Source organism: Gadus macrocephalus, chromosome 20 (assembly GCF_031168955.1).
Source record: "Gadus macrocephalus chromosome 20, ASM3116895v1".
Taxonomy (NCBI): domain Eukaryota; kingdom Metazoa; phylum Chordata; class Actinopteri; order Gadiformes; family Gadidae; genus Gadus; species Gadus macrocephalus.
The window spans coordinates 14,473,495-14,486,494 of NC_082401.1; the positions used below are offsets into that span (position 1 = coordinate 14,473,495).

A 13,000-nucleotide genomic window follows, 5' to 3' on the forward strand; every position below is an offset into this window, starting at 1 on the left:
GGTTGAAGCAGGGGTAAAGGCACCCTGGTGTCGGTGGAGGGACTCGCCTGTGTCTGCGTGAGACCGAGGGAGGCTGCCAGCTCTGCCCGCTCCGGCAACGCCAAGTACTGGGTCTGTTGAAACCTCCGGTTCAGAGCCTGGAGCTGTAAACTCGAGTAGATAGTTCTGGGCTTCCGGATCTTTTTGCCCTTTCCGTTGAAGCGAACTTCTCCCCCTTCCACTACGGTGTTCTTCTCCGATTCCGGTGCTGTGAACGAGAGGAGAAAAAAAACCGAGCAAGTGAGCGAGGAGCTCCTATCTCGAGCACCCGAAAAGAACTGCAGCAATTACTCCTGCGCAAGTTTTACCGGCTGTAGTTTAGGTATAATTACCCTTAATTGCATACATTGTTTATAGCATTACGCAATAAATAATTACCAAGCCTAATTTCCCAAACATCTGGTTCGCTTTTACCATGCGCAGTATGAACTGCTCGGGCTGGTTCTGACTAGAGAGGAGAACCCTCCGTACGGGGAGTGGGGACGAGAGAGGGACTCACCTGGGTCCTCCAGCCGGGTCTGGGAGAGCTGCGCCGGGCTGTGGTGGTAGCTCTGCACGGTGCTGAGGTACGGGCTGGTGGAGTGGCCGCCCACGGAGTTGACGTATGGATAAGCCAGGGACCTGGGAAAGGAGGACGCCGGACTGTAGGAGCTGTCGTGCTGGGGATGACCTGCAGAATGTAAACAGTGCATGGGGTAGTGTCCGTGGGACATGGAGGAAGGCGACATTTGTTGACTCGGGGGTCCAAATTCCATGAAAACGGTTTTTCCCGAGACAGGGCTATTAAGACCTTCTGGTATTGTAGTCATTGTCATCTCTTCGAGCGAATCGTCTCTCCTGCTTATTTGTTTTCTTGTATGATCTCAGTGAAGGACGGATCCCAATTTAAGCCGAACTCATTTTTTCTCTTTCCATTCATAAGAAAATGTAGTTTGTGTCTGGCGTGTGATGCTGTGGACCAAGACAAACTCGCTCAAAGGTTTGAATCATGGAGTCATGAATATTCATCAAAGACTGTCGCTGATTGGTCCACTCTATCCAAGAATGATGGCGATTGGCGATCCGAGGATCCCCAAAGAAGCTGATCACTGCAGGAGAAGAAACCAAAGCTCACATTTCCCTTACAACCTCAGGTATTAGAGATTAATATTAGTGCGATGGAGCCTTACGCATTGTAATAATTAGTAATATTATTATTATTATAATTATTATTATTTTGTTGATATTATTATTATTATTATTATTATTATTTTTATTAGGCTATTATTATATTATTATTTAGTCATACGGGAGTAGATCGGAATTTATTGTTATTAATAACTAGGTGTAATAGCTACGTATGGTGTGGTTTTGGGTGTTATATTTTATTAGTATACTTTATGGCCTGTTTCAATAATCTGCAAGCATCATTAAGTAGCCTATTTGCATACCATAAAAACAAAAAAAAAACGATAAAATAACGTTTCCATCGTGTTGTATATCGGAATATTTGATGCCATCTTAAATAGCTTGTCTGAAGCAATGTCTATTAACATAACACTGTGTTGGATTTTAATACCTATAATTAGGATCTATTTAACACGCAATTACACCTGCTAATCACGTTGTAAAGATGCCGTTTACATTATTGCTTGCCGAGGGAAACGGGGTTATTTTATTTATTCTTTAACTAACGACACTTGTTGTATGTGATAAGGAATAAATTAAATGACTCCAGCTAAACGTGTTGTTGTAATAAATGGACGAATCTCCGGGAAATCAGGCTGCAGGCGATAGGGAATTAATGGAGAAACGTGCTGATCTCAATTCAAACAAGAACAGGGACACACTGACTTCCTGCTCCGGGCTACAATAAGAAATACAATTACAAATGAAGTCCATGACGGTGATTGTGCCCATTGTAGTCCAAAACCAAACGGAGAGCTTTACTGCACATCATTCTGTACGTTTAATAAGCCTAATATAGGCCTATTGTCATGTAGCCCAACGATTTATCACATATCTGCATTGTTTAGTCTATAAAGACTTGACGTATTGTTTAGTCAAAGTTGTAGACTTTTTCATTTTTAACAGCCTGAGCCGGTCCATCACAACATCAGGTTATTCAAAGTCGAGTATTTGGATGGGAATGGACTCAGAGCTTACGTGGGGATATGCGGCCAATAGCCCATAACTCATAATTATAATTATCCATGGATGTTTGATTCGACTGAATTGATGACTGACTAAACAAGAGAAAGTTTCCATGGCTATTGGCTGGGAGCTGTCAAGGTAGACACGAACACTGAACATCTGAAACAGGGCAAAAGGCGCACACACCCATCCCACATCACACACACCGCACAATGCACACACAATTATCTGTTCATTCCAACACTTATAACAAGTAATTATAGAAGAAGAAGAAAAATCATCACCGACGCGTCCATGCACTTCACTTACATCGGCCTAAAGAGTCAGGTGATCAGATATAAAGAAAACAGTCCACGGCGGTGAGGACGAAGAGCGTCCTGGACTCGGATTCGGGCCCGCGGGTCTCGGAGCGGAACGAGGAAGAGCGTCTCCGAGTCTTCATCGTATTGTCTGCAGCGCGCGGTGCTCCTGGAGAGGTTTTACGCGCGGAGCGGAGAGATGGATGCGTCTTCCACCAATTGCGGTCCCATATCTCCAGCTGAATAAGCGAATTAAACCCGGTTAAATTCCGTCACTGTGATTATCAATGTAATGACATAATTGAAGTGAAAACAGAGCCAGTTGCGTGTGTTATCAGACGGGAGGCAGGCGCGCGGATCAGTGCGCGCTTTATCAAGTTGGTCGCGCAACTGAGGATCTGTGAAATGGAGGGAAAAGGGGAATCTGTAAAATATTAGCTTATAAGAAAAGCTGTCCCCTCGTCCTGTAAAATAGGCCAATTTGTGGTGATTTATCTAGAATTACTTTTGAAAATGCTTCAAGATATCCTCTATCAACAACGACAAGGATAATAGTGGTACAACCAATAATTATCATCTTCCAGAACACAAGACAGATTTTCATGGGTACTTGGTGGCGGCGACTGATAACTGTCATTATATGTGACGATTATAGTATCTGCAAACTGGAACGAGACTGCGAGCAGAACCATTAACAGAATAGATGATGAATCTGAAAAAAGGTTTAAAAAAATGTGCCGTGTCACTTAAAAGACCCAGTTATACCCTGACCCACCATAAAACATAAGAACATAATACATGCCTGACTTAATTCATATATTTACAGTCATTACGTTATTTTACAATTGGGTTAATATGTTTAAATAATAATTGTACACAATATTAAGCTAATAACATGGCTTAACAATTTACTCTTCAGGTATGCCTGCATCCTGAAAATATTCCTCCCTCCATGCTAATTCAATAAAACAACTCCGTTTTAAACGTATCAGTCCCTCTCCGATGCAGTCCAGTATAATGTCTTAGACGTGGTGGTCAGTGATGACATTAACGATAAGACCGGCCATCCATGCGGGTCGCATGGATGGCCAGCACTTATATTAGAGCCAGCACTTAGTATTAGAGGAGAGCGGCTCTATGGCGCGGAGAGTTTAACACCTGCTGTTCCTTACCTGGGGGCCAGGGGTAGGGTGATGGGGGCCCCGGGGTGGTGCTGATGGGGTTCCCGGGGCGCTAACATGTCACCCATTTAATTTTAGAGTGGGGACGAAAAGCCCTCCTCGTTTGTAACGCCATCGTTTTTAGTTTAAATTTTATATTGAACTACACATTAGTGCATGTTTATGGGGAAATGTGTATGTTGTGAGATTTTATGGAATCAATTTGTGTTTTTGAACAGCGCCTCCCAAGTTGAAGAGAAGAGTGAGTAGCCTATATGCTGGTATCAAGGTAATAATAATACTAGATAATTGATTGTATTTAAATGTAAAAATAAACTGATTGATATTATTCTCAAAATTGCATGTATATATTACTATATTACTTTGCTAATAATCTATCTCTCATCTGCAAATTTTTAATGTTGCATGACACAAATATATATACGAGTGCATGTTTTTTTTGTGATAATGCACATGGTGCACTCTTATTAATACAATTATTTCTAAATTGTTTAATCAGAAGTGTTGTAGTGTGGTATTTTTGACTATAATTGCCAATGATTCGTTGATTGGAATTGTTCAATTGGTAGAGTAAGGGAGACTGTGCTGTCTCGGCTGATGTTGAATCTGTTGCGTGATGGCATTTTATGTATTTCAGCCCCATTGAACATAAACTACATGGATTACCATTGCGTCAATTCACAAGCTATTTTCATGTCAAACGTAGCATATGAATGTGATTGATTTTGTTTACTAAGTGATGAAAACAAGAGAAAAATAAGTATGGTACCTGGAGGAAAAATGAAATATGGATTCACTGAGTGTTTTTATTTATAAAGCCCCTTTTTAAACAATGGGTCTCAAATTGCTTAACACAGAGCAAGAAGACAGATAAAATTCACCTAACGGTATCGTGAAATAGCTTCAACGAATGGGATCATGTTTGGAAGGAAAGTCAATGTATAAAAGGAAGCTACGTTAGCTTAGCTCAGCATTATCACTCACACATGAATGGGCGTCACAAAGGTTTCAATTGAAGAATATTTAAATGTGGTTGATGAAGTGAGTTTATTTTCATTCAATAGCGATGCAGTAATAAGGACTGATGACAAAACATTGAATGGAATCATACTTTTAATAAAGAAAATCAGAAACGCTATGATTTCCTTCTTTTGACTCATCTAGAGCCGATCTTGACCTGATAAAGATGTCAGGAGGTTATTGCAGTCATAATGTAAGTTTTCAGTTTGATTTGGTAGCTAAATATATTTCCGTGGTAAAATGATGATGGTAAATTAAGGATGAAGTCAAGTTTGGACCCAGCCTTCGCGGTCAATCGGTTGAATGGCCTTCAAAGCCTTAAACGAAACACGATATAGACATTAGAATAACAAAACATGATTATAGCCTACTACAGAGATAAAGTCAAAAGTACATTCAGTTTGGTGACATGCTTCCTCCATCGCTCCACCTGACGAGGCCTGCGTTTTATACTCCACCTTCAGAGAACATCTCCAGCACAGAACAGACACAGAACAATTCAGAAGGGAAATTAAGACGATATATAAATAGTTATATATATAGATACATTATATAAAACGGACAGTGTCTCTCCGCAGTGGACTCTGAACGGACCAGTGTAGAGACGGGAGAAGTTATATTTCATTGCCTTTCTTGGGCCACTGCTCAGAGAAGATCTCCCCTCGGCAGAAGAGGAAGGGGTCACTCTGCGGGACCCCCGACCCCCCCCCCCCCACACACACACACACAGACACACCCCCACCCAACCCCCATTACCGCGGCAGCAGGGGTCAGTACGGAGCAACAGGCCTGAAATTGGCTGTAAAATGACCAATTACCTGACAGAAGACTACGGAAAGAGGGGGGGGGGGGGGGGGGGGGGGGGGGGGGGGGGGGTTGGGGGAGTCGAAAAATATGTCTTTTACTTAATTCATCTAAACTGTAAAAGTAACTCGTCTTTCTTCAGCGACACTTCATACCTCAGCCTGTTACCTCGGAACCGGCCATCAAGCTGTCAGCTGACCCGGATAACGGGAGCTATTTTTTTTTTTTTATATAAAATAAAAATATGATTAAATGAAAACAAACACAAAAGATAACAAGTGTGATCTGTACTTAATAAACTGTTTGCTATTGTGATCGGTGGAATACCCTCCGCGACTCAAATATAAATGAAAAGGAAATCTCCCTTAGGCCTCGCGTAATTGCGTTACCCGTGTTAAAACAATGATTGATCAAAAGTCCTGAGATGTATGTGTCATTGAATTAATTCCCTTTGCAAATGCAAAACATGCAAATTTGCCAATTAAGTCATTTGCCCGCGTGGAGAGGCTGAGGCTGCTTGAAGTTCAGCTGCCGCGCGGCGCGTGGAGCGGGAGCGGCTTTTCCCGGGCTTAGTTAAGAGTTAAGTCCGCTACAAAGGACGGCAGGAAGGAGGTCACCACTCACCCAACACCTGAATGTACCCCTCTTTCTCACCGTTCCCCTTGATCCCCACAGTCCGCGCCTGTCATTAGTCTTAATGATGGAAAATTGTCATGTTGATACAAGTCTTGCTCCCCCCTCTCTCTCCCTCTCTCGCTCTCCCCTCTCGCACCACCTCCTCCCCCACCCTCCAGCACCACCCCCCCCCCCCCCCCCACCTCTCTCTTCTTCTTTGTATAAGTAGTGGGTGGAAGCTCCATTTGTTACAAAGTTCTTTGTGGCTAAAAGCCGTCGCGGCCGACGGTGCATTTGTGCTAAGGGGGAGGAGACTGAGAGGGGGGGGGGTGGGGGAGGGGGTGGGGGGAGATGGGGGGAGATGGGGGGAGAGGAAGAGGGGGGGGGGAAAGAGGTGGGGAGAGTGGGGGGGGGGCAGGGGGCGGTGGAGAGGGGGGGGGGGGGGGGGCAGGGGGCGGTGGAGAGGGAGTAAGGGTAGGGGGGGAGGATGGGAGAGAAAAGGCTGTAGATGCTCTTTCCATAGCTGGGATAATTATTCCCACTGTGACCTTAATGACTGTGTGTTCCTGCATCTCATCCTCGAGCGGCCTCAGCCCCAGCCCTGTGTCAGGGAATATGAAAAAGCCCATATAATGAAACCATTTTGGCTGATGGAAAAAAAGGCTACTGATGCTGCACTTGCCACAAAGACGGCTCAATTATGTGAGTAATTGTGATAATTTTCCCTCCATTCACTGCTCTTTTTGAAAGGTAAAGGAACAGTGATGCTGAAAGGAAATTACTTGGACAATGTATAGTGTGTGCGTGCGTGTATCTGAGAGTGAGAGAGAGAGAGTGTGTGTGTGTGTGTGTGTGTGTGTGTGTGTGTGTGTGTGTGTGTGTGTGTGTGTGTGTGTGTGTGTGTGTGTGTGTGTGTGTGTGTGTGTGTGTACGTTTTTGTGGAAATTTCACACACACACACACACACACACACACACATACACACACACACACACACACACACACACACACACACACACACACACACACACACACACACACACACACAAAAACGATGACTGTAAGAAAGTGAGAAACTATAAATAGATATGTTAATGCAATGGGGGCAAATAAATACCCCCAGGCCGGCATACAAAGACATAAATAAACACTGCATGCACTCCCCCCCCTCTACATACACACACACACGCACACTCACTCACACACACACACACACACACACACACACACACACACACACACACACACACACACACACACACACACACACACACACACACACACACACACAAACACACACACACACACACACACACACACACACACACACACACACACACACACACGCACACACACACACACACACATACACACACACACACACACACACACACACACACACACACACACACACACACACACACACACACACACACACCCAACCCCACCACCACCATCACCATCACATGTACCTCCGTGCACCAAAAAATATGAAACAAATGCTGAGTGAAAATAACAACATGATAAAAGCAGATATGCAGCTGCCTGAGAATTAACCCCCCCCCCCTCCCTCTCTCCTTCCTATTGACAAATCTCGGCTCCTGCAAATGTACCCCAGTAGTTGGCTATAATTTGTTGTCCTCTGACAGGAAAAGGAGAATTACCTCTCTCAGAGCCAGGGAGACTGACATGCCCTTTAGACTTTGCCATGAATGCAGAAGCTTGATAGAAAGCTTGAGGAATAATTTTCTTCCTTTTGCCTTTTCCTTTATGTTCCCAGAACATGTTTTTTTTCAGCCCAAGCGCGGGATGGTGGTGTGGCAGAGTGCATTAAACCATGCAGTGTTCATAACTACCCATGTCTGTGTCTCTGTGTCTCCGTGTCTATCAGCTCTGCTGTTAGACGGAAAAGAACGACAAAAACAACAACTCTGAAATACATTAAAATGGCCGTCTCTCCGTGGCGGGGAGGGACACAGAGATGTACATTCTTTTTTCGGTTGGTTTTCTCAGTGGGTGTTGGATTAACATTTCCTCCAGATGGAATACAGCTCCTTTCCCAGGAGCCGCTTGCCAGCCTATAATTTCTGCCATTGTGGAGAAAGAAATCCATTGTGTTCCCGTAAGTGTCTGACATACAGCAGCAGAAAAGTAAATTCTAAATACACTCGTCATCGTGCCACAGGGGGAAATTGCTTTGGAAAACGTTATTAAAATGTAGAGGATAAACGGAAACGACAGATACACAATCCCTCACTTAAATACAAGGATGTCATGTGTGTTCAAAACCCTACAAGCTTCTTGTTACGTATCTATACATACATATACACATATACGGATATATACATATATAATAGATAGGTAGATGATAAATCGATGATAGATAGATCGATGATAGAGGGGTAGATATATCGCGTCTTAGATCTGAGATGTGAGACGTAATATAAGTGGTTTCGATCCTTCCTTCCGACCTTAACAACGTCTTCTTTCACCAGCCTGGCATCCCTTTCAGAAGAAGCACACTGTGTTTTTTTCTTTCTCTCTTCCAAACGTTCCCACATGCACAGCGGCCGGGGCCCCCGACGGCCCCCAGGGGGCCGATCTGGCGGGGGCCTCTCCGGCCGAGGCAGCGGTGGAGCCTGCTGCTCTCCCAGCAAGGGCCCCACACTCAGCCGATGGGGGCCCCGGCCCTGACCAGCTTATCAGTGGCTCCCCGGTCCCGTCTCCCTGCCATCCCTTAGGGCCACACAGCCAGGGCCCCCCCCCCCCCCCCCACACCTGAGAGGGGGCCCCTGGCAGAGACACAGGGCTTTATCATATGTTATATATATATTAATAGGAATCGTGGTGCTCAGACACGTACTAGAAGATTCATTAGCCGGTCGATTTGTCAACGTGCGAGCCTTGGTGAGGCATCCGTCCAGATGTTGGCGTGTACAAAGCAAAAGGCCTCCATGGTTCACTGCTAAGCTCAGTGTTACATGTCCTCATGGGCTCCAGTAGAATCTAGAGAAGAAACCAATAATGTACAACAACATAATTCGTTGAAAACCCAAAACTCGTGCGCATGTGAGGTCCAGACAGACCGGACTCACACGGGAACACCTCAAGGGGAACCTCATGTTCCGTCTACAGAACCGGACCGACCCGACCCCCAGAACAGAGCTGATCCCCCGCTCGGTGGTCTGCCTGTCATCTCCACGTCTCCATAGACACCCCCCCCCCCCCCCCCCCCCCCACATCTCCCAGCTCCACGGTGATCCCGGGTCCAGCAGTCCTGTGTTACAGCAGAACCCCTGGAGGACTCCCGGTGAGGAGCACCTCATTCAGGGGATGACCATGTCAGCGGTGAATGTTAATGTTAAGTGTATATCCACGGTGTTGAGTTTAAACCTTTACACGAATCTTTTTTACAGCACACTACTGCCTGCCAAGTCCATGTTGGCCAATAAGACGCTTGCAAACCCCCGTCTCGAGCAACATGATTGGTCGAAACGAATATGAAACTAAAGAAAGTCTAACGCCCAGATTTGTGTGATTTAGGATGATTCATCTAAAAGCTGATTTGTGAGACTATCTCTGTAGAACCCCCCCCCCCCCCAAACCACCACCACCATCCCCTCAGTCTACCCCCCCCCACCCGCCCCCCCACTTCTCAGTCTACCCCCCCCCCCCAAGTCTACACCTGAGCCCCCCCCCCCCTCAGTCTACACCTCAGCCCCCCCCCCCTCCCCTTTCAGTCTACACCACACAGCCCCATAGAACCCCCCCACCCAGTCCCTCCCCAAGTATTACTCGCGGGGAGCGGACCCCCGCCCCTCCCCCATTGTGCTGCCGTGTAATTTCCCCCGGCTCTAAGCAGGGCCGCCTCGCGGGGGAGAGCTCCGGCGAGGCTGTCAGATATTTAATAAATGTAGGGAACACCGCATGGAAAGTGTTGTCTGTCTCAATAGAGTGACACCGACAGGCCGGGCTGTCAATGGAGCCCTTAATGACAGAGGAGGATAATGACAGAGCCCCGCAGGAATCAGCAGGAAGAGGAAGATCCATCTGCAGCCAGCGAGCGAGGGATGGCTGGACGGGGGGAGCGGGGGAGGGAGAGCGAGGGAGGGAAGGAAGGGGGTGTGGGGGGGGGGGGAGAGGGCGTGAAGATGTACGTCTCTTTCTTCTATTTTCTCCTTGTTTCTTAGCTCATCTCATACATATACGCTCCTGTGTGCAGCTGGCCGGCCGTCTGCAATTAACCGCCCGCGGATCGATGGCCATTACGACTCCTTCACAGCGCGACAGGTCGCGCTGGACGCGGTTGACATTTCACTCAGCGCTGCATGGACCCCCCCCGCCCCCCCAACACCCGCCATGGCACAATATACCCGGCCCCGGGTTTGGTGGCTGAGCCCGGGGTACGGGTGGAATTGAAAAGCAGCGGAGGCTGGTTTGAGGTGAGCTGGCTAAACAGCTTTATCGCCAGGTAAACAGCATAGCGCTAGGAGCATCGCTCATCTGCCACTGGTTGTGCTCAATGTGCTGCCGGGAGAGAGCTCCTCTGTGCATGTGTGAATTATGCAGTATATACTCACATCAGAACTCATCAGTGTGCGCGCGTGTGTGTTTGTGTGTGTGTGTGTGTGTGTGTGTGTGTGGGGGGGTGTGGGTGAAGGAGATGGAAATAGCTGTTCCTGACGATAGCATCTTCTTAATGGTCCAGTTAATATTCAGGCGAGGGAGAAAAAACAAATCATGATTAGAGAAAAGGGAAAAGTGGGTGTTTTCCATCGGCCGCACACCGGAAATAGCTCTAAAAATATCAAAAAAAAAAGGCAGCAATTGAAGTTAATTCCTCGGTAATCGCCCTGGGAGAGAGGATGTGATGCACAGGTTGGTCGGAGTCTGAAGGAAAACCCTCGTAAACACATCTGGAAACGATGCACAACTGGGTCTGTTCAACTTTAAAACCAAATTCCACCAAAAACTCGGTCCATGTTTTGTACAGAATTAGTAAAATGACACACGCTACAGTGTAGCTACTTGTATTTTTACTGGGGTGTATACCCCGTTTTCTATAGTTATAGTGCACTAGAATGAGGTCAATGTTATAAATATATCATAACGTAGACAATTGTTAAGCACATACGTGCATGCAGTTCTCTTTGTTTACAAATGTAAATATGGCATTCGTAATGTATATATCATAATAAGCCTTACGTTTCTGTAAGCTGATTTTCTGGAGGACAATCAGTTGTTAAAAGATTTTCGTGGATAGACTATCTAATTATGTAGACCTCGCAATCTTTTTTCTTCTCCTGGAGGAGCGGAAACGAAATAGTAGCCTATTTGCAGTATTTCTTTAGAAAATAATCAGTGCTTTATCAATGCTGACATGTTATTCCCGATAACGTTAATAGCGATGAAAGTCATCACGCAATTTTCTCCCCCAGTTTGTACCTATACTGCTGCTGTACTCTGAGCGTTTCAGTGAGACAAAAACAGAATGTGGTAATTCTACTGTCAGCCATGACTGTTCATTGGTCTGATTCCTAAATTGCAGCTTGAGAGAGAGAGAGGAGAGAGAGAGAGAGAGAGAGAGAGAGAGAGAGGAGAGAGAGAGAGAGAGAGGAGAGAGAGAGAGAGAGAGAGAGCCTAGAGAGGGGGAGGGGGGAGGGGAAGAGACAGAGGGATAGACGGGGAATCCCAGCTAGTTTAGGCCTGCTGGGTGGTGGAGGGGGGAATTGCTTTCGGAGGGAACACCAAACTGAACGCAATAATGCACTTAAAAATCCTAAATTCAAGACATTTGTAAGACAGAGAAAAAATAAGTGCATTAAACAATATCGTTTTTTTCCCCTTTCCACATGCTAATGGTTAGCATTGCTAATTATTTCCAATTTTCTATGCTCCAGTTAATAATACAGCGTTGTGAATGTGGGCCCCATTCAACACATTACTGTAATGACGTTGAAATATTCAAATACGTTTAAAGGCAATTGAAAACGGCCTAGGGTAATCACTGTATGTGAGTCCCTCCTCTGGCTCCAACCCTAACAAGCATATCATGTTTGGAGCCAGGCTCAGTAACTGCATCTCTGCAGACAAAGACCAACAGTGACATTTTCACAACACAGCTTTTACAGAATGCATGCATTAACCATAATCGGGTTTTTTTTTCTCTCTCTTGCTAGAATCTGATTAAAATACACGTAATGGGCAGTGCAGGCTGGGGCAAGCATATTGACACGTGCACAGAGTCAAACACACACACACACACACACATACGAATGCACACGCACACACAAGCACACACACACACACACACACACACACACACACACACACACACACACACACACACACACACACACACACACACACACACACACACACACACACACCAGCTTAGCCTCTCTGACTCATGGTCATCTTTATTCAGATGAGGACACATAAGCCTCATAGGAAAACAACGGTGCTGGCGTCATACAGTCTGTATGCATTACCAAAAAATACACCCAACACAAGTCTGTGATGGGAGAGTTGAGGAGAGCGTACAACAGGGCGTTGGGTGTGGAGTCGCCACCAAGACAAACATTTAACTAGGCAGTACCAGGTTCTGTCTGACTTTATGGAAGTTACTGTGGGTATGGTTTCATGGTGTGCATATTGTGAACTTTCTTCCCTTTTTTCCGTGATAAAAGTTGAAAAATGGATGAATCATGTATTTCTTTTTTGGAGTTTTAAAACACAATTTACATCGGAGTCTCCTCTGAGCGTCGCATCTTTGTGCTGCTTTAAAGTAACTCTAATTACTAGGCTGCGTTTAAAGGCCCCAAAAACTCAAAACAGATATTTTCACATCTCTGACCATCTTCATTCTAGGCCTGCGTTCCTTTTAAGAAACAGCCATTTCAACCACCG

At 45.7% G+C, this 13,000-nt stretch overlaps 1 protein-coding gene across 1 annotated transcript in view; it reads right to left on the reverse strand.

Moving 5' to 3' along the window:
- dlx1a (distal-less homeobox 1a) overlaps positions 1–1,249 on the reverse strand; it is a 3,123-nt gene extending 1,874 nt beyond the window's left edge. The window contains exons 1-2 of the mRNA XM_060040686.1: positions 539–1,249; positions 48–247 (exon numbers count right to left, since the gene is read on the reverse strand). Coding sequence (XP_059896669.1) covers positions 48–247; positions 539–854 — 516 coding nt within the window. The 5' untranslated portion in view covers positions 855–1,249. The remainder of the gene's footprint in view (positions 1–47; positions 248–538) is intronic.
- Positions 1,250–13,000: the final 11,751 nt, after the last annotated feature.